Source organism: Haemaphysalis longicornis, unplaced genomic scaffold (genome assembly GCF_048455015.1).
Source record: "Haemaphysalis longicornis isolate Haplotype H1 unplaced genomic scaffold, Haemaphysalis longicornis Haplotype H1 scaffold_3, whole genome shotgun sequence".
Lineage (NCBI taxonomy): Eukaryota > Metazoa > Arthropoda > Arachnida > Ixodida > Ixodidae > Haemaphysalis > Haemaphysalis longicornis.
The window spans coordinates 72,115,708-72,138,691 of NW_027526335.1; the positions used below are offsets into that span (position 1 = coordinate 72,115,708).

Genomic DNA, 22,984 nt, shown 5'->3' on the forward strand with positions numbered 1-22,984 from the left:
TCGTGTCGGCTGGTCCGCGTTGGTCTCCGGGTCCTCCTCGGCATCTCGACCGCTCCGTCCTGCTCGGCACCTCCTCGTTCCCGGGCCCGTTCCGCCGTCTCGAGACGCTCAGCGTGATTGGCTCCGCTCGTTCCGCCGTCTCCCATCGGCGGCTGCTGCCCTTCGTTGACTTTGACCGGGAGCGTCCTTGACGGCCACCTGCGCCGCCCCGCAGCCGATATTTTGACCGGGAGCGGCTGCGCTGGCGACCGTCAGCGCTCCTAGCGGGGGTCTTGGATCTTGATCTGCCGCTGCGTTGGGGTCCGCCTGCAGGACCTCTACAGTCCCGGTTGCGTCCTCGTTGTTGCTGGTCCTGATGTCTTCGTTGCCATCTTCTCTGACGGACGATGTTAGGAGTCTTGTATTTAGCTTTACACACTCGGTCGGCTGTGAGATGGTTTCCGCCGCACAGTCCGCACTTGTGTTCGCAGGTGTGGTCTTCCGCCGGCCTGGCTACTCCACATCCCCTACAGATCTTGTTTTTGGGGTCGGGGCACACATCCATACGGTGCCCCAGCCTGCCGCACGCATGGCAGGCCTCGATTTGTTTGCGGTATAATGTGCACTCCATCAGAAGGTTGCCATATCGTATGTATCTTGGCACCTTTCGCCCCGCAAAAGCGATAACCACAGACCGAGACCTACCGATGCGGTTGGCCTGGAGTGCCGTCGGGTTGTAGTCTTGAACGACCTGTTCTTGGATATCCTGGGTGGTATCTTCTAGTGGAATGTCCCGAATGACCCCCTTCACCGTGCCGTGGGGGGCCGCCTCGTAGGCGCAGACTTCGTGCGTAGTTCCGCGGACGTCAATTCGTTCCACCGATGTGTAGCGGTCCGCATTATCCCGTCTTGGTGTGCTGATTACAAGGATGTTCTGGTGGCTGTTCGGACACACCACGTCTTCTCTTGAATCTTCTGCTGCGATCTGCGCCGCCGCCGTCAGAGCCCTGCACAGCTCTACTCGAGCCACGTCGCCGACCCGGAGTCCTCCACGCGGCCGCACGATTATCTTCATATCGCCGCGCGGGAGCTCCGGCATCCGTGCTCTCTTCAACAGCTTGCCTTTGTTAATGGGCGGGCGGCAAGGCGTGGCCTTGGCGCGCTCGCTGTTGTTGCCGGGCGCCGGCGGTAGGCCTACCGCGTCGCCGTCCGTCTTCTTGATTCTTTCTGCTGCCGTCCTCCATCCATTCGATCTTGTGCATGTTTGTGGATCAATCTCCACGCCGTCTACTTCCACACGCATAGCCGTGGCCATCTTCCTGAGTGGGCGTTGTCCTGGCGCCGCTCCGATAAGGGGACCCGCCGATGTCGGGCCGCGCCCGGCCCCGCTCCGGCGTGGCCGAAAGCGAGGTTAGGGTTAGCGTGGCGGCTCCCGTCGATGTTCGAAAAAGCTTTACGAAATCTCTAAAAATGGTCGCCCACCTGTGATTTTTAGTTCCACATGGTCGGGTGACCTTCCCGGATCTTGTGATGATGAGTTCTTGGGTCAAAATATCGCCGAATTTGGAGTCCAAAGGCGGAGCGACGTGTACATGCGTCGGCACTCCTCGCCCCCTGGCGGCGATCCTGGAGAAAAAATGCGTCCGCATGTTTGCGCTCGACCGCAGCGGCCCGACGCGGGGAATGGACCCTGTTTTTGGCACTGTGGCCGCGCGGTTTTAGGTTGTACCAGGTTCGAGGGCGGCTTTTCCGACGCGGCGTGGTCGACGTATGTGGAAGTGACAACTGCGGGCGCCGGAGAAGCGTGCCATTGCCTTTGTGGGCGCTTTTGGCGATCTAGAGGGTGCCTGGATGCGTGCCTGGCTTCCTCCGCGCTGTCGTCTGCTAGTCGCTCCGGACGTGTGGACGCGCCGCCACGTCCACACGTTCAGTGGGAATGGATTCCCGATTGCGCGGTATAGACCCTTTGCAAAAAGGCGGACAACACTGAGAATTCAGCGGTTGTAACACTGGTGGTGAACGCGACGACGCCATTAGAAAGGAAGCAGGTCGTAGCAACGCCGTTGCGGTTGCACGTTTTCGCCCACGGCTTCGCGAGTCATTTCTCTCCTAAAGTGGTGGTTTGCGCTACCTTTCCAAGATTAACGCTGGTCAAATCGCTTCCGCTTATCTACCCCGCTGCACAACGGCTCGTCTGGGGCGAGTCGAGACGTGCCCTTCTTTTCTCCTATTTCTTCTGTGTTTGTTCGTTCCTCTGAGTTCCTCTCAAGGTCGACTGCGCCTCTGCTCGCTGCTGACGCACGCGTGCGACCTATCGCTCCCGCATTAGCACCGCATTCACCGACGGAAAAAATAAGCGCCGCAAGTACAGAGGCGGTGAAAGGCAAACATGACCTCTAGCAGAGACATCAAAATCAGTTTCATTATGCATGCTTTGGTCATTTTCGCGAAATAGTTTTGAAAGTTTGCACATACGCAAAGTGAGCGCTCAGCAGAGGCGGACCCTTCATAGCCCGTTCATAGCGGCCAGCCGCCGCTACCACGGGGCAAGGGCGCATCGATTAAACACAATTAAAACTCGACAACAAAACAAGGAGGCAGCGCTAAGGCTATTCTTTATTAGCAACAAATCCTACCTTTGCTTTCTGCTGTTTGTCAACACTGACGATGGCGTAACGTAGGACTCCACGCTGACGTATGATCGCTCGTACTCGTAGGACCTTTCAGTGGTCGACCGCTCTTCTATCGAAGGAAGGGCGGCAAAGTTATTTTCCCATCCTGCAGTGGGAAACACCACTTGCGGGACCCGTATGCAATTACGTGGACGGTGGACGGTAGCTACTCCATAGAAACTCTGTGCTCGCAGCCTTTTCGCTTCCTTTCTAATGGCGGCGCAGCGGGTGCACAGTGTTGCCAGAGTGGCTTGCTGCTTTTCCGCCAACGATTTAACCATTTTGCAAAGGGGGCCCGCGAAGGCGGACGGATATGTGACGTCATCACAGCGTCACCGGTGGGAACGGGTTCGTGAGCATGCTGCGTGCGTTGTGTATGCAGCCAGCTGCGGTCGGCCGTTGTGGTCAATGGGCGCGTATCGCTTGACTTCAGGATTCAGTGTGGAGTCCAGCAGGGTCCCGCCCTCTGCTTCCTCGTCGTTGAGCCTCAGCTTCAGCGGCAGGCCAAGTATACTCAAATAGCTCGCTTCCCACTGCCGGAAGAGCCGGGAGCGACGCACTGCTGTTTTTTGCCTACGCGGATTATCTGACTGGCCCCAGATCCGCCCAGACTGTCATAGACGGGCACTTCCGGGCCAGTGGGGCACGCTTTCGTCGTACCAAGAGCAAAGTTCTTGCCTGAAAGAACACCTCCATCACGAGAGGCAGCTGGGCTCCCCCCAGGTCGTCCCTGAGATTAACAGGTTGCCGCAAGTGTCAAACTGGACGGTGGCTGCGGGCACAGTGGACGCCACAGTTGTATAGTACGCTAAACTCAACTGGCCACACATCGACTAGGCGAGCATAGTTCGGACGTGCGATTCTATTCCCGCTGCTGACATTCATGGCTGCTGTCATGACTGTCTCCACTGGCTGAATGAAACAACCGGGTTGTTGCCACCATCTTCCGTTTTCTTTGAAATGGGAAAAGTGGGCAAATCATGGCGCGACGTTATCCGAGAACCGTGCCCGATCGCCGGGCCATTCCGCCACGGCCCCCTACATCCGCTGGACGCGAGTGGACATTGGCTCGGACGTTTCTTTGGCAAAGCTCCTCCCTTTTCCTCAGCACCTGCCTCCGGCTCTTCTCCCAGAGCACACTCCAGCATACCACGGCCACAGCAGGGTCGCCACTAGCCTTTTATGGGAATGCCGCAAGGGCTCTGGACGCCTCGCTCAAAGCACAGCTTGCTGGGCAACACCCCTAAAGGACCTGCAGGTGGAGGCCCTCTCCCTCGGACTTCCTTCCTGTCGTTCATTACAGCCCCCTTCCTCGACTGCTGGCGTTCCTCGCCCATGTATACCGAATCGTGTGAGAGGCTTTTCCAGTGCAACGACCTTGGCTTCCGAAAGCGCTCACCGTGTAGCAGCGTAGGCACTACAAAACCCTCACTACCTCACCAGGCACTACAAAATCCTCACTACCTCACCAGGCACTACAAAACCCTACCTCATTAGGCACTACAAAACCCTATCTCACCAGGCACTACAAAACCCTCACTACCACACCAGACACTACAAAACCCTCACTACCACACAACCCTCACTACCTCACCAAACACTACAAAACAATCGCTACCTCACCAGACACTACAAAACCCTCACTACCTCACCAGGCACTACAAAACTACCACACCAGACACTACAAAACCCTCACTACCTCACCAAACACTACAAAACAATCGCTACCTCACCAGGCACTACAAAACCCTCACTACCTCACCAGGCACTACAAAACTCTCACTACCTCACCAGGCACTACAAAACTCTCACTACCACACCGGACACTACAAAACCCTCACTACCTCACCAGGCACTACAAAACCCTCACTACCTCACCAGGCACTACAAAACTCTCACTACCACACCAGACACTACAAAACCCTCACTACCACACCAGACACTACAAAACCCTCACTACCACACCAGACACTACAAAACCCTCACTACCTCACCAGACACTACAAAACCCTCACTACCTCACCAGGCACTACAAAACCCTCACTACCTCACCAGGCACTACAAAACCCTTGAGGATGTCAACATCGACGGCACTCTTCCACAGCTCCGCGCAAGCATAGCATAGCCTCCTTCGCGCAGAAGTTCGGCAAAACCAAATTTTCTTCTCGTATACAGAGTGGGCTTTGTTGCCGTAGCCACCGGGGCAACTGCGCGTGCGCAGAGGCTACGGAACGGGCTGTGCCCATGCGCAAGTGCGCAGATCATGTACCGGGCACGTTATTCCACTCTGCTATACCTCTAACAACACAGATCCTGGGAAATTGCTGCATTCCATATAAACGTGAGTGCCCATGAACGGGAACTCGGCTTGCTATACGATGATGATGATGATGATTCCTATTGGTTTCCCCTTTGAAGCGGGGTGATTGACATGTCATCTTACCAAAAAGGACTAATATAACCATGTTTTACACTCTTGGTTTAATACTAGCGCTGCTTAGGGCAGGCACTAGGGCTTATTAGGCCCGAAATACTTTATTTTCCCTGTTACAGGTGGTAACTGTCCTAGGCAATATTCCCCTCTCTGCTTTTCGTCCACCAGCATTCTAATCTTCTTTTTGTCCCCTCTACAGCCTTGAAGTTAACTTCCTCTCTGATACCCTTAAATCCTAGGGCTTCTGAAAGCCCAATATTCCCCTCATGTAGATTTGGATGGATACCCTCACATTCTAACACTATGTGCCGCATAGTTTTTCTTTTCCGCAGACCACACATACCCCATCATTTTTCTTAGTTCGCAAGCAACCTGCTCTAGCCTCAAAAAGCAAAGCACTGCCCTGGGAATTATCGTAGAAATTTTCCTTTCTGATGTTCATCTTCTCAGCCCTGTACATCTCTAACGACGTTTTAGCTTCCATTTTTTCCCTCCATTTATTCGTTTCAATCTGCCTTGCCTCTTTTTTGGTTACCTTGGCTGTTTTGGATTCCCCACTGTTCTTTCCGTATTTCATCGTTAGCCTTCTAGTCTTTCTTAACCACTGCGTGTCCACGCTTTTCAAGTATTGGCGGTGAGATGTTTGAGTGGCGCCCCCTGGCTCTGACGTCGGCTTAGGGACTCGCGCCGCTGTCGTCTGCTACACTCCGCTTGTGAGGGGCAACAGTGCCTGGGCTAGAAATCACCAGCTTCGTTGCTGTAGTGCGTTAAAAAGCGTATTTCTAGCGACTAAGTTATTTTGCCAGCTTCTGACGCATCTGAATAATTTGAAGCTGTATCCCCCACAAGTTTGCAACACACGAAGAGATAGAGAACATCTTTCTTCAGAATATCGGTCAGAAGATCGTGTGTAACTCGTCCTTTCGTGCTTATTCGCGAGGATCACCGATCAGAGCTTCTCGATAAGTATTCAAAATGCGTAGGCTTCCCTGCAGTATTTTTGAGATGCTCCTATGAAGACTCAACAGTCTAATACTACGTACCAAGCAGCGGCCTCTACACGCTCATCGCACAGCAGGAAATAAAGCGGCTTTCTTCTGTTTCTTTCGTTGTTGTCTTGTATCAGATTAATGTTTCTTGCTTTTTTTCTTCCCAACGCATTAATTTTTCTGCGCCGTCACCAACTTCTTATTAGGAGGTTTCGGGATGTTTGGGAGGCTCACAAAGGTCGTGTGGATACTTCGTTCATGTTGTATGTCATACATTCCCTACTTCACAAATTGATTGATTGATTGATTGTGGGGTTTAACGCGCCGACGCAACGCAGGCGGAGGCGCGCCGTAGTGAAGGGCTCCGGATTAATTTTGACCACCTGGGGATCTTTAACGTGCGCCGAAATCTCGTACACACGGGCGTTTTTGCTTTTCGCCTCCATCAGAAAAGCGGCCGCCGCGGCCGGGAATCGAACCCGCGACCTCGTGCTCAGCAGCGCAACGCCTTAGCCACTGAGCCACCGCGGCGGGTCTTCAAAAATTGGCTTTCATTACGGCTGCGTGCAAGAAGGTGCATATCCGCAACGTGATTTGTTTATTCACATGAAAATACAATGAGAAGGTTTGTGCTACGCCCCCGCGAACGCGCCCTAAACGACGTGGTCCACAGTACTCGAAGGCGGCTTTTGTGCTCCGAATTTCTGTCGTAATTATATCGTTATCATAACGAACTGACGCTCAACTCGAACAATGGTGACATGATTACAGTGTTGAAGGCATGATATACTCGCTAACTAACGTAATAAATAGTATACCTGCAATCGAAACCGAAGAATTCCAAGTAGCTCTTTATTGCTTTTCAACCCTTCCAGGCGCGAAGAACAAATCCTATTCTACTCGGGATGGCGTTCTATGATTTGAAGAAAATTACTCTTACTCTCTTGTTCTGGACTGAGGACCCGTCCCACTAATCAGATCGATTTAATTGTTAAATAAAGTTTTCCCCTCCTCCCCTTCCTCCTCCCCTTCCTCCTCCTCCTCCTCTTCTTGAGTGCAGTGTTCCTATAACGCATATCCGAATATCGGGAAGATATGGCTGTGCAAAATGTTCCGAAATATCCCTCCAGGTCTTAACAAACATATATGTGTTACTATAAATTTAACGAAGACGTGACTCGTTTTGCTCAATAAACCTCCATACTGGTTAGATGCCTGCTATAGAATCAGCACGCGCGTATATACACACTGGGTTATTTGGAACTCAACCTACAATTTTTGCAGTCTATAATGCATGCGGGCAAATTTTCATGCCTTAACAACGTAAAGTGATGAGACAAAACACGTTCGAGCGTTCGGCAAGGTTACAAAAACTGTTTTACCTTAGATATGATTACCGGGAATCGTAATGCATTCTGCCAAAGCCAACAGCACTGAAGGCCTAGAATTTGTTTTGGTCTTCCATTTTCGCTGTTGTCGGTTATTAGCAGCTGATTGTGCCTTTCTTTCGAATGCTTACTTGAGAAGCTGACGCCTAGCTCCGACTCTTCGCGCTCCGCTCAGGACCGGCTTCGCAAGGAATGGGGTGGCTCCAGCAATGTTTCTCCCGTAGCGGTATCCAAAACTATACTTTAATTGACACAATGAGTTAGTGTATGCGATTCTAAGCCTATTATTATGATAAAAAGTTACCCACACGCCAATTCTGGCGCGGACAAGCATCAGACGTTGACCGAGCGCAAAGAAACAGCAGGGAGAGCGAGCCTGAGTAAAGCAGACGACAAATGCGAGAATCCCTAAGCTGACGTCACGGAGGCGCGCTTCGCAGCGCCGCCTGTGTTCGCGCTCACCGCCAATAGGTACCTAAAAACCTTAGCTGCCCACATTCGTTGATCCATTGCCCTCAACCACATCTCAAAGCATATTTTACTCTGAGCTTCTCTAACTTCAACGAATACCACAACGAATACCACAAAATGTTTTTTTTTTGCTCACACTGCATGTTTGATCAAATTAGCCGGGAGTATGTAGTGCGTGTCATTAAAGGGGCCCAGAAAAGCTTTGTGGAGGTGGCAATCAAATGCATTCAGGTGGTAGAACACATAACGGGGAATTTTTGAGCCAAGTGTGACCCCCATACGTTGTACGGATAATTTGTAAACAATTTTCGAAGATCGCCTTTCTCAGCCGATGAGCGCGCCGCCGCAGCGAGCCGACCGCGGCTGACGCAACGTCGACCGCGGCTGACGCAACGGCGAGGCGCCCCCCTGATTCGACCGATCGTCGGTCGCCGGCTGCGTCAGTGCCATTGGCTTCCGGTTGCTCTTCCTCCTTCCTGCGCGATCCCGAGGCAAAGGCGGGTCTGCAGCGATTGACGCGTGCCTAGGCGCAGGAATGTAGCTAGCGGAGAACGGAAGTCGAGCGTCGCGATGTCACATGGCTATTCCCAGTGTTTCCAGCTGTTTTGAAAGAAGCAGAGAGGGAGAAGGAATCGATCGGCAAGGGGGGAGAGGAGCACTTAATTGCTTCTGGCGCAGCTAATAGTGAATGTAGATCAATAATTCCAACGGCATTGCATCGCTGTATTGGTACTACGCGACAATAAAGGCCTTTTGTAACTTTTACAAAAGGCTTTTCTGCATGGGTCCCTTTAAGAACCGTGTTATATGCCTCAGAAACCTACTCCTCTGGAAATTGCAGCCAAGGCGCGCTGCCACCCGATTTGTATACGAGGCTAATGAGCCGGCTCTCAATTGTTGTGCACGATTACCACAATCACGACACCCAAAAGCACCACATTAGCAATTTTTCTGCCCGAAGATGTGGCGTGTGAACACACGCATGCGCGCACTGTCATGCGCACCCGCTCACCCACGCCGCGCGTGCACATTCTAACAACGCTGTACCAGTGTTTTCCGCTGTCCACCACGATCATAGTCCACCTGATCTGTTGGTTTTGCACCGAGTTTCGAAAACGGATGCACGGACCTAACGAGAATGTTTTTGTGCAGGAGGCATTGCATTTGGGGATGGTGCTCCTGCTAGCTCTCCAAGGAGCGCTGTGCGACGTAAACTTCAATTGCAACGATGGAACCATCGGCGGTACTGATCTCGTTCCCACGACATATACTCTCACGATCGATGCTAAGCAGGATTCTGCTGACAAAACAATGTATACCGGTGAGTATGGACGAAGCTTTCGGATCATTTCCGAAAAGCCTTTTTTAAAACCTACAACCCAAAATTTCGTTTCTGCCGGAGTGGGTTGTAATTACAGTTGAACCCTTTTTTAAGAGGCACGTACCGGGGAGCAGTTTGAGATTTCTCTTATAAGCAGGGAACCATGTTATCACTAACTTATAAACCCCTACTTCAGTGTGGGCACCATACGACTAAAATAAGCTCAATAGAACACTACAGCACATTGGAAAATGTTTGTTCTTTGATCTTTGTCTGCTTCATGACAATAATTTTTTTTTACAACTTCTACAAGCTTTCTCTCCTTTCAATGTTTGCGGAAGATGAATCGTAGAGGTCGACTGCACAAGCTTAATGAATAGCCAGAGCACGCAGCTTCCTCCGCTGTGTGCTCTGGCCTGTAGGACGCCTGCAGGACTCAACATCTGCGATGCTTCTCTATTGGGACCTACGCGATTGGGAGAGCCCACTGCGCACTCCCGGCATTCTTGGCTTGCTGATAAGCCCGCATGCATGGTTGCAGTAAGCTTTAAACACTTCTGCAGGTTGCGTTTCCATTGGCAGGGCTTCTCATCATCGTTTCATAGCTGACTAAACCCCTGTGTGTGTTTGCTGAAGTTATAATAAATAGCGACTGTGGGTGTCTGTCGTCCCCCCGTGTTTTTCGCTACAAGTGCGAAAACCGGTCACTCCCCACACACTTTTTCGCACTATGTGACATCACAAATTGCGAACGCGTGGTGAAACGGGATTGGTGAAGCTTGTCTAAGCACTTTTCCCAAACACGTGGAGGCAGCAAGGGACGCGCAAATGTAAAATAAATGTAAGGTGGAACTTTCGCTCTCCGTGCGCTTTTTGAAATATACATAATTCGCGGCTTAAACATTGTAAAATATTAGGGCTGGGTGTCGATTAAAAGGTTTTTACCCGATTGATCGGCAGGCTTTAATCGGTTGCCCTCGTTCGGAAAGGATATGAAAAATGTTTCGACGACGACGACGATGATAATGATGATAAAAATACGGGTGAGGTGGGGGGAAATAAGACATTCGAGGTCAGAAAAGTTATGTCGCTAATGTGGCCGGGACGCTCATCATCGCGTGCGTCATTCGCGCTATTTATTTATTTATTTACTTAATAATTATTTATTTATTGTAGGGTTTTACGCGCCGACGCAACGCACGTGATGACGCGTGCCGTAGTGGAGGGCTACGGATTAATTTTGACCACCTGGGGATCTTTAACGAGCGCCGAAATCTCGTACACACGGGCGTTTTTGCTTTTCGCCTCCATCAGAAAAGCGGCCGCCGCAGCCGGGAATCGCACCCTCGTCCTGGTGCTCACGTTGCACGCAATGAGCTTGTTATTACAGATATATGGACTGTTTCCACAAACCCCTTGGAGCTCATGTGGACACCTGCCCGCACCGGCTTAGTAGGTATTGAGGCGGCCGACACAGCAGCTCGAGATCTTAGTTCCTGAGCAAGCCCTTCTGTTACCCCTAACCACGGAGATCAATCCTTACCGCTTGCACACCCTATTACGTGCACCGCACACTACGCCGCCTTTACCAGAAGTACCCCCTGTAGCCCACCCCTCACTTCCTATACTTTTAAGAACGCTGGTGTCGGCACCTTCGAACTGACGCCCTTCCGTGTCGCAAATACCTTCATCGTATATATCCTGATCAATACCCATCACCCCTATGTGGAGGTGACATCGTGCACAATATGTGGGCATGCCCCCCAAACCCCTTACCCCTCATCAATGGGAGGGGGCGTTGGGCGGCTCTGACCTCCAGTCCATTTCCTAACTGGTAGAACGAGCTGCTAAAGTCAGCTAGGCTGCGCCCAGTGGTCACTACCCACCTTTAACTGCATACTGCAAATGAAGCTTAAAGTCAGCACACCTTGCCGATTCTTAAAGGCACGGTTCCAGCGGGGGCCGAGCCGGTCACTTTATTGATATGCAACTAGCAGACCAAGGAGACAACCCAAACGGGCCCCTCTGAATATTTGCTGTGCGCCAATTATCCATCAAGATTTAAAAAAATTGAATAATCACGCCTGGTAACAAGCACTCGATTTGCATTCATGAATCTGTTCATACACCGGAATAAAGCAGCTTAAAATATTGAATTGAATTCCTGAATCAAACACCAACGCGAAATATATTTGATTTGAATTCAAAATCAAATAACCACGCACTCCTCATTTGACGTATTAATTAGAAACAGGCCAGAAAATGTTTCGAAACTTCACAGAAGACTGGGATGGGGGAAGAGTTGAACTAAGACACACTTTTGGTCTGGCCGGGGCCCCTATATGTACACCGCTACGAATGCGAATTCTCGATATAAGGAAAAATGTAAGTTTGGGGCCATCCTAGCGACATCGCCTAATGATGTTATAACACGCCGGCAGCGACATCGCATGGATGCCCACAAGCAGATGATCTTGGGTGAAACATTGTATGCACATCACGTGGATGTCTTTAAATGACATTGGACTTTCGTGGTTTGCTGGGTTAGCGGTGGGTCGGTGTCATCCGTATACATGTGCTGCTTTTTCCTGCTTGCCTCAAATGGCCACTTGAAATCACGAAGGCCTGTGGTGAGTGTTATCTGCTGATGCCGTGTAGGACGATGCGTCGGTGTTGCCGTGCCACCCAGGCCTGCTGCGCACTTTTTAGTGGCGTGTGAGGCAGTAAAGTGCTCTGCCGACGGGGCTCTGAGGCTTTTAATGTTTCCATACTCAACCTTAGCTACCAATGAAGCTGAGCGATTATGATAGAGGGTCTGGGTGGAATCGACTGAGGTATGCACGTGTTTAAAATTGAGTGCGGCGACAGCGACACGCCGACTTCGGGTGGAATTTCATTTTTTTTTTGTGTGTGTGTGTGTAGACAAAGCAAAATTTCCAAGATGAGTGGTGAAATTTTTTAAAAAAAAGCATCGTGACCGCTGCGCCTTGTTCAGAGGGCAATCTCAAGCAGAGGTATACGGACTGCTAAGTCGGTGAGCGTGGCATCTGAATATGGAACACAAGAGCTGAATAGCGTTTGTGGCCGAGCTCTTTCTCGGTTTCAGTGCAGAACTGGAGATTGCCACGTGGTTTTCTATCATGAGTAGGCTGGTCAAATGCGCTGCCTGCTTTGACAACACTGCAGTGCAGGCTTCAGTAGTGTCGGCCACAGCGAAGGCTGAAGGGAGGAGTAGCATTGCCAAAGCACATCCGCAAATTCTGGCTCGGGGTGCATGCATGTTGTAGGCACATGCGCTGTAGACAACTCATACAGTTAAACCTGGATGTAACGAAATTTTGTGTAGCGAATTCATGGATTTAACCAAGTTTTTCGGTTCCCCATTGCCACCCCCATTGAAGTACATGTGTTCGCGACCTCGGTGTAACGAAACGTCGCGGCGGTTAACCTTGGTGTAAAAAAGTCAGCAAGCTGATCACTCATTGCTTTTTACACTTTCACTCAAAAATCTACCGGAGAAATGAACTAATTTAGCGAATACTCGCACTACCGTAAAGAGCCAGCAGCAATGAAAACATTCTGGAATCTCCTAAACACGAAATTCGCCATGGTGATGATGATGATGATGAACAAAGTGGGTAACGTAGCTATAACGTAGCAGTCACTTCTGGTTTTGCTTGTGTAGCGTGACACCACACCAGCTAGCAAGAGTAACTACCCTTCACATTTTTTTTTTTTTTGCCCGCACCGCAAACTACCGTGCGTTTCCATGGACGCGTGAGTGCGGCTTCAATTCCAGACTTAATACTGAGGTGATAGACGGTCCTGTCGGCGTGTAGTCGTGCATCTCCAGTCTATCTGTGGTATCAGTTCGTCGGTGTGCTGCTGCCAGAAAACGACGAGAAGTTGCGTCTTCAAGAAAAGCGGGCAATTTTTAATGCAGTCTTGCTGGTAAGGATGTTTCCGCCTGGTATAGTACCACCCCAGCTAGCACCCTCGCATCTTGAATGCGGTAAAGTGACACTTGAATTGCGCGGGTGATTGACCTTCCTTCTTTGAAGCGCCGTGCAGTGCCTAAGTTTGTGAGAAAGCAGCAGGCACAACTCACGCAGTTTTTCACTCTGAAATAAATCCATGATGGGTGAGTTCACCTTAACTGATGTCTAGCATTTGGCTTCGTTTCTACCTGTCAACATCGTTACGTCAAGGTTTACCTGTACATGCATCATGCTTGTGTGTCCATGTAGCAGATGGTGCTGTGGCATGAATCGTCGCCTGCATTCGCTAAAGACCGTTAAGAATGAAAAATAATACGGCTATTCAGGAAGCTCTTATTCGTGCTCTGCATGTCTGATAGCCGGACAAGATGTCACTGTGTGACGGTTCTTTGTTGTTCTTTTCGTTTTCTGTGTCAGTGAAAATCACGGGAGATAGCAGCAACAAATTCATGGACGTCTACGCAGGCGCCTATATAGCAGGCAAACTGGCTCCCGGAACGGTCATGACTACACAGGGTATGAAAAAAGATTGCGGTGGCGGCACCATGCAGGTATGCAGAATCTGTTCTTAACTGTCGGGAATTTGCACGATGGCCCGGCCTTTTGTCACAACCAATTCACGTGGCATGCGGCCATTTGTTTGTTGCTCTACCACTCAAAAAAAAATGTTTCAGAATTTCAGTTCTCCAATCATGGTTCATGCAATCACAGGTTGTTGTTTCTCTAGAAAAATGAGTAAAATTTTAATCCCATCATTATAGGGGCCCTGCAGCACTAACCATCGACTACTCGGAATGTATTTTTGAGTAAAGTCTATTGGCTCAACAATCTCCTCCCGCAAGAATTACGAAAACCTGTTCACTATCAGGGGACTCCGCTAGGGGGCCAGCGGGAGCGGACGCGCATCACGTCGGCTCCGCAAAATGTTCTTTTCTCTGGCGGAACAAAGCAATTTTTTGGTTTGAAAGTGGTGTGTGCTTCTGTTGGAACATCTACGGACCCCATGGGCACCAATTTTGAACCTGTGAGTGGACATTTAAGACTTTTCTGGACGCTTTACCGATCGACCACGCCGAGCGCCTCGCTAGGCCTCGCCTAGCTTAGGCTTAGCTGCTGGGCGGCCCGGGCTACCGCTGCCGTCGGTTGTTTCTCGTTTCCCGACGGCGGCCCACGCGTGGCCGACGAAAATGGTGATTGAAGTGACGGTCGAAGGCACGGATATTGATCCGTCGGAACTTAAGGAATCCAGCTGGATCACGAAAGTGATCAAGAAAGTTACGGAATTACAAGACCAAGGTCGAAGGGAGAAACAAACCACCAATGACATCTGCACGGCAGCAGCCTTTGAACTCGAGAAAAAGGTCAAGGGGTCACCCGCCGGAGAAAATAAAGCTCTGCAGGCTGGCAAGCAGCTGGCAGGAAGGCCTATCGCCTCGCGACTACCACGACTACCCCACACGGACCACAAGGTAATTCTGAGACCCAAGGAAGGATTAGAGCTGACAAAGCTTTCCCTCGTCTATGTTGGAGATTAGACTCGCCGCCAACGTACACTGGGAAAGAGGAAAAGAAGAGGATCAAGTCGTACTGAACAAGATACAAGGTACCATCACGTACAGCGCGCCGAAGAAAGAAGACGCCCTTAAAGTACTCGCACTGAAGAAGTTACAGTTCGGAAGTAAAGTGTACGAAGTTACAACCTACATGGCCGCCCCAGAAGACTGCGGTAGAGGCGTGTTGCACGGCATTGACCGACGCATCACCGAAGAGGAATTGGAGGTCGGCCTCTCTCATTCAACAAACCCGCCCGTTCTCGGAGTTCGTAGGATGGGTACATCGGAGTCGGTGATTATCACCTTCGGCGTCTCCTGGGTCCCGAAGTGGGTGCGAATTCTGGAATCGCCCATACAAAGCTTCCTCTATCGCAAGAAACATGAAGTCTGCTTCAAGTGCGGACAAGTGGGCTATCGCTCCGACGTCTGTATGTAACAACGAATTTTCTGAGAAATGTAGAAAATGTGGAAGCCCGCCATCCCCAACCGGCGAACACGACTGCAAGCCAAAATGTCAACTGTGCGGAAAGGATCACGAAACAGGGGACAGAAGGTGCAAAGCTCTCTATCGCATCCCGTACTTAATTAAGAGGCAATGGGAGCGTAAGCTCGACGAGGAGACAAGAAAGCAAGAAGAGAACGGAAAACAACGGCAAGGCAATGGGCCTTCAACCAGCAAGAACACGCAGCGCAAAAGTCAAGACCAAAGCTGGGACCGTGGAGGAAGCAAATCCCGGAAGCGCAGCAAGTCGAGAAACAGATCGGTCTCGTTTCCTCGACTACCATCGTTGAGGAAAGAAACACCGAACAATACAACGAACCTGTACAGTGCCAGTGTTGGTGCCCGTGAGACGCCGAAGCACAGCACACCAAAGGTAGGCTGGGGAAGTGGGGTCACCCAGGATGCAAACGCAGTAATCACAAACGAGCTACAGGAGCAGAATAGATCTCAGAAGGAACTGATTAGGGAATTAAGAGAGCAACATAAATTTCCAACGAAGAAACTAAAGGCCATGCAGCAACCGATAGAAGAAATTAAGTCCGCCAAGGAATCGGGGCCAGTAGACCGAGAGTCGATGCAGGTGGACTCGATGGATCGTAGGCCACACCCTCATCTCTTAGTCTGGCAGTGGAATAGTAGGGGATACGGCAGCGAACGTGCGGTCTTACAAACTTTCCTGGACAACGGCGGAGATCGTCCGGAAATACATGCGATACAAGAATGTGGGAAAAATTCTAAATTGGCAGGATACAAAGCATACCCGGGTGCCGGAAACGACACTTGGGTAACCACTTTTGTTCGAAGAAACGTAACGACCATGCAGCACGATACTGGGAACACCCAGATAGATCACTCGTTAATTGAAGTCATTCCGCGAAACCGTACCGACAAGAGCTTATTCGTACTGAACGTATACAGTTCGCCCAAACAAAGGAAATGTGACTTTGGAGACCTGTTCCTTAGAGTCAAAAGGCTTGCTAATGGTGCTCCCTTGCTAGTTGTGGGAGACTTTAATGCTCCGCATGCGGCGTGGGGTTACCGTTATAGGCAAACCTTGGTCAAGGGCAGGATACTGAACGAAGAGATTCAGCGACACGACCTGCTGCTCATCACCGATCCCACGAACCCCACTCGGCAGGGCAACAGTGTGTCAGTGGACACGACACCAGATCTTACCCTCACGCACGGGGAAGTCGAGGCCGAGTGGCGTAACACGGGGGAAGACCTGGGCAGCGACCACAAAATCAGAGATAGTTGTGAGCAATGGTCCTCCGGTTCCGAAGAAACGCAAACATAAAATCACTAACTGGGAAAATTTCCGCAACGCACGTGCATCGGTGGGCGAACCAATAAGCGACATCGCCGCGTGGAGTAGAAAGATATTGGATGCCGCACAAGCGGCAACGGATGAGCTAGAAACAGACGAAAACACAGAAACGATTGACAGTCATCTCGTCAGCCTGTGGAGAAAAAGGAACTGGAAGGGCAACTTAAAAGTAAGAGGTGGGACAGAAATCTGCGCAAAAAGATTGCTCCCTAAATAAGGCAATCGAGGAATACTGCTTGGAATTGACTCGAATAAACTGGGGGAACATATGCGATCAGATGAACGTGGGAATGGGGAACGCGAAAACGTGGAAGATACTTAGGTATCTCCTTGACCCAAGCATGACTAAGTCCGAAGCGCGACAGAAACTACAAACCCTAACTTATAAATTCGACGGGACCACTAAAGAGTTGTTAGACGAAATCCGGAGCAGATACTTGGGGCCGTCCTCCCGAGAAAGTCTTCCCGACTACTCGGGTGCAGTGAACGAGATTCTCGACGCCCCGATCACGATCGCGGAGGTTAGAGCCGAGATAAATCGCCTCAAGACCAAAACGGCCGCTGGATCGGACAGAGTCAGCAATAAGATTGACGAATCCATCCGTGAACTAAACGGCTATATGCAGAGATGTTGGGACAGGGGCGAGCTTCCACCGGAATGGAAAACGGCTCACTCATCCCGAAACCCGACAAGAAACTAGGTTTAGAGAATCTAAGAGCGATCTCCATCACATCGTGTGTTGGCAAGTTAATGGAACATGTAATTCAAACCAGACTTGGTAGGTATCTAGAAGACGAGGGGATGTACCCAGACTCCATGATAGCTTTCAGGGCGAACCTTTCGGTCTGTGATGTAATGCTACAAATCAAGGAGGATATAATTGACAGTACGAGAGTCATTGTTGGCCGCCTCGATGTAGCCAAAGCTTTCGACAACGTCAGACATTCGGCCGTCCTGCGCCACCTGAGTGCCCTAAACGTGGGGACCAAAACATACAACTATGTCAGGGATTTCCTTTCAAATTGTACGGCTAACATATATATAGTGCCTCCCTCCGGAACATATAGGTAACTGGGGCACGCCTCAAGGGTCGGTCCTATTTCCGACATTGTTTAACGTAGCCATGATAGGACTATCCGAGAGGCTCGATAAGATAGATCTGAGATACACCATCTACGCGGACGATCTCACTCTGTGGATCAACCGTGGTAGTGACGGGCGCATTGAAGATATACTACAGCAAGCCATAGATGAAATTGAAAACTACCTAGAAACTTTGGGACTCAAGTGCTCGGCCGAAAAATCCGAGGCACTGTTCCTCGTCCCCAGTACAAGCGGAAAGTGAGCAGGAACAGCCACAACATAAGACTTAAAGTAGGAGGACAGCAAATCCCCGCGAGGGACAAGATAAGAGTACTGGGGCTTTATGTCCAGGACACCGGCAGAAACACGGAGACCATACGTCGACTAGAAAATGCGGTGGCACATGTTTGCAAAATGATGGAACGCATCTCAAACAAGCATGGGGGAAGAAGGAGCCAAACCTCCTCAGGGTGTTTCAGGCCTTCGGTATCAGTAGGATCCTTTTCGTAGCCCCCTACATGAGGCTGACAAAATCCGAGAATAAGTTGAACATAATAATAAGAAAGAGAATCAAATGTGCGCTAGGTCTTCCCCCGAACACGTCAACGGCCAATATTCTTAGTTTGTGCGTATCGAACACTTTAAATGAACTCATAGAGGCGGCAAATGCATCGCAACAGCAGAGACTGTTGGGCAGCAGGACGGGTCGCAAAATACTCGAACGTCTGGGATACCAGACCAGTGAACTAGCCAAAGATACACGCGAAATACCAAAGTCGATCAGGGAGAAAATTAAGGTAACACCCATGCCCAGAAACATGCATTCCACGTATCACGAAGTTAGACGAAAGAGCAGAGCCAAAACCCTGCAAACCAGATACGGTGGACAGACGGACGTCCTTTACACCGACGCAGCGGCATATCAGAGTAAAACCGCTTACGCAGCAGTAGCGGTTACTGAAAGCGGGGTCCCAGTCTCGTGTTGCACGTTACTGAGTAGGGACACGACGGAGGCCGAGGAGGTAGCCATTGCCTTAGCAATGACCCGGCCGGAAATTAGAACGATAGTGAGCGACTCTAAATCGGCCATCAGAAATTTCGACCGAGGGAGGATCTCCAGCGCCGCTTGGAGTATCCTCGCAAACATAAACTTTACAACCGAAGAGGTAACTTTAGTGTGATCACCAGCTCATCGGGGACTCATTGGGAATGAGAAAGCACATGCGACCGCCCGAGGTCCTACAGTCCGGGCGACCGCCGCCAACGCCGCCGCTGCTGATGTCCAGTCGTTGGCCTCAGCCTTGCATGCTGAACCTCCTTCCCAAATGACGGCGAACGAAGGGCCGAGTGACTACAGTGAATTTACGCAATATTATAGACTGGAGAGGAAGATACTATCTCCTGCGGATCCGCAGCTAAGTAGAAAAAAGGAGATTTACTGGACACGTTTGCAGGCGGGAGTTTTCCAGAACCCAGTCCTATATAGTAAGTGGCATCCCAAAGTCGTCGATCCAAGATGTAAGAAATGTAAGGGTCGAGCGGACCTCGTCCACATAATGTGGACGTGTCCTTCGTACAAGAAACCGCACCGAAACGTAGCATCCTGGGAGGCACTACTCCTCAGCCGAACCTCCGAAACCCAAAGCCGAACCCGAAACCCGAAGCCGAACCTCCGAATCATCGGTCTCGCCCTAGAAGCCGCCAAGTCCCAAGGGATACCGGCCGACTGATGGGGAGAGGGAGCACTTAACGCCCCCTTTTTGACTGGTGTGTAATAAAGTTTTCACTGACGGACTGACTGTTCACTATCACCGACACTGCGTGCGATAAAAAATCGCGCATAATTGTTCCCTCTCAATTCGACCGCAAACAACGCGACGAAAGCGGCGCGCTCTCTCCAGGAGAGGGCGTTTTCTTCGGTGTCCTTCGATACATCATAGGCCGGGAAGTTTTCTCTTTTTCTCCGCAACTTGGAGGGGTCTATTTCCGGTCTGGTGCCACAAAAAAGAAAGCATGGCTGCCTGCTCGCAAACACGCACTCGGGCTCGTAGGGCGTTTTTGAAGCATTAAACGTTTGTTGTTGGGTGGTCTGGTTGAAATGGAAGTATTAAGCGCATCACTGAAACTCCTAGCGCACTCAAAACACGAAAGAAACGCCAAAACTGTGCGCACAGGTTCAGGCATAGAAGAGGTTGGTACACAGCGCAGACGACAGTGGATCGCCACAGGAAATGCGAGAAATAAGCCGCGAAGTTGACCAGCGACAGCCAATAGGACAGCCATGGCCTCAATGACGTCGTTTAGGCCATGCCAGGGGTGCATAATGAGGAAAAGTGAAGAGCGCGATTGGTTTTTCCGCGTCTTTCACAGCGATTTGCGCGCTCACCGCTTCACGCACACGTGTTATATTTGGCCCAGATATTCGTGGCAGTGTAATCTAAACGTCGCGCAGGTCTACTGCACTGCTCAGAGTGTTGCAGGGTCCCGTTAAGATTGTTGATTCCAGTAAGAAAGTCACTGGGGCACTGCTACCTTTTTTCCAAATATCCTAAGTCTACATTTTTCTTCAGCCAGATTTCGCTGCACGGAGTTGGCACAAGAAGGCGATATCAATGTTAATTAGCACACGGTCCCCAGCTGCACCCTTCCGATTCCCCCTTCTCAGTTCTGCAAGGAGCAGATGTGATTCCACAGCCTTGCGGCACATCACTCTACTTGGCTACTCTTTCCACCTCTCGCCTGGAGAGCTAGGTAGTTGTTTCCACAGTGGTGAATTATGCCCTTCAAGTATGTACAGGTCCACAATGAAGTAAATAAAGCACACGAGAGAGAGAGAAATCACTCTATTAAGGCTTAAGCGGGTTTATGGGAGCGGTGTGGCCGTCGGTTTGAGGCCGGCGGCGACGTTGTCAGCGCAGGTGACCAGAAGTATCTGGACCTCGGGGTCCGAGCTGCCCAGCGCTCCCTCCCACTGCTCTTCATTAATTGAGGTGGAAACAATGAGTGATGTTCTGGGGATGTGTGTACACTTGTACACGGCCCCCACTGCTTCATTTGATATGTTTAATGGTCGCTCTGCTGGTGCGTCCTAGTGGGCATGTCTGTTTTTAAAAAAAGGGCGATGCTAGGCTGCATACTATGGCGCTGGTCACGTTGCCGCTTGTAGTCATCTGCAGTTAGTAAATCCACTGGTGTTAAAGGGACCCAGAAAAGCCTTTTGTAAAATATACAAAAGGCCTGTATTGTCGCGTAACACCAATATAGTGATGCAATGCCGTTGGAATTATTGATCTACATCCAGTATTAGCTGCGCCAGAACAAATTAAATGCACCTCTCCCCCCTTGCCGATCGATTCCTCCTCCCTCTCTGCTACTTTCAAAGCAGCTGGAAACACTGGGAATAGCCATGTGACATCGCGACGCTCGACTTTCGTTCTGCGCAAGCTACATTCCTGCGCCTAGGCACGCGTCAATCGCTGCGGCAACGACCCGCCTTTGCCTCGGGGTCGCGCAGGAAGGAGGAAAGGCAGCCGGAAGCCAATGGCAGTGACGTTGCCGGCGGCCGACCTCGCCGGCGATTGAGCGAATCAGGGGGCGGCTCGCCTTTGCGTCAGCAGCGATCGCCTCGCTGCGGCGTCGCGCTCATTGGCTGGGAAGGGCTATCTTCAAAAATTGTTTACAAATTATCCGTTCAACGTATGGGGCTCACACTTGGCTCAAAAATCCCCCGCTATGCGTTCTACCACCTGAATGCATTTGATTTCCACCTTCACGAAGCTTTTCTGGGCCGGTTTAACTTATGGAAGCTATACATTGAAAAATGTGCCTTGCAGTGCAAACCTTCGTCGGAGCAGCTCTGAGATAAGAGAGCCACTACATGAATGCAAATTAACCCCGCATGAAAGAACAATCTGAGAAGTAAGATTTTTTCGAAATAACAATAAATTTTCTAGAGGTATAATCGAATATGATTGATATATTCTGCAGGGACATTTATATATGTCAACTTCTGTGTATTGTATTGCAAATTTAAGTTAAGCACTGGAAAATCGGATGGGCAGTAACTATTCGGCTGCCCATGAGCAGGACATCAATAACTGCACTGTATAGTGCACAACGCATGCTTTTAAGCGCGTAACTCCCTTGAACGCAACTGCGGCGGATTCAGTCATCGCTGTTGGCAGCAAAGTGGCAATGTAGCCAAGTACTGCCTTTTGAAAAGTGTCAAGCCCAGTCAGACATGTCGGCAGAGTGACGATTAAACACGCCAGGCAGGGGAATCTCGACATAACACCGCTCGCAGCACAGGAACACTGGAATCCAACCCAACAGCTTAGCATTGCGTACGTTAATTTCCGTTCAGACTAGAATCTGCTGGAATGGCTAAACGCTGCTCCTTACACCACACATCGAGCGCAACAGATGATGCCAGTTATTCAGACAACGTTCGCTAATGTACGCAAGATATGGTTATTCTTGGCCTGAGCCAGGGCACTGTTTTATTCCTGGATACACCAAGATTTGACCGACGTCATATCCGTCACGGAAATGACGTCAGTTCAACGAAGCAAGCGGCCTGTAAAGGGTGCACCCCTGCACACAGGGTCTTCTTGCGGGGAGGCAACCTTTAGTACTAAAGAGTACGTTATACTTAGGGTTGTGCGTTTTCGGGTTTTACATTTTTACATTTTACACCAAGATTTTACTGACGTAATATCCGTCACGGAAATTACGCCAGTACACCTTTGCCGAAGTGACCCGCCAGCAGGACGTCGCTTGCCAAACACACCCACAAGACAGCTGCCGGCCCGCAAATCATGCTCAGGTGCAGATTTCGCTGCCCATCTCACTTTCGTGTTTTACCGATCCAATAGTTTATTTAATAGTGCTAATAACAGTGCAATAATAGTTTATCTCCTACAACCTGTGCTGTTCTGCAGCTTACACTGCAGAGCCAGCACCAACTGCATAACAATTATGCCTGTCATACAGTCGTGCTTTTGTACACTGTACACAGACATTGTTGCATGTGCCAAAAAGGATTTACATAAAGGACCTTTAAAATTTAGCGTGCGGCAGCAGATTACGAGGCTGGCTGTGAATAGGAATGCGCCACCCATGGCATATAATGGAGAAAAAGCCAACAGCACGAAAGTCGGTACCACCGTCCCATATATTTTTACAAACGATTTGTGCCATCATCACTGTGACATCAAAAGATTTCACATCAGAAGGGACTGATGAAACTGGTGAAGCTTACGTCGGT

The 22,984-nt window shown here is 50.3% G+C and overlaps 1 protein-coding gene across 1 annotated transcript in view; it reads left to right on the top strand.

Annotated features, from left to right (window-relative positions):
* Nucleotides 1-22,984, top strand: part of LOC144174611 (uncharacterized) — an 83,817-nt gene that overhangs the window by 17,185 nt on the left and 43,648 nt on the right. The window contains exons 2-3 of the mRNA XM_077703388.1: nucleotides 9,086-9,254; nucleotides 13,670-13,803. Coding sequence (XP_077559514.1) covers nucleotides 9,086-9,254; nucleotides 13,670-13,803 — 303 coding nt within the window. The remainder of the gene's footprint in view (nucleotides 1-9,085; nucleotides 9,255-13,669; nucleotides 13,804-22,984) is intronic.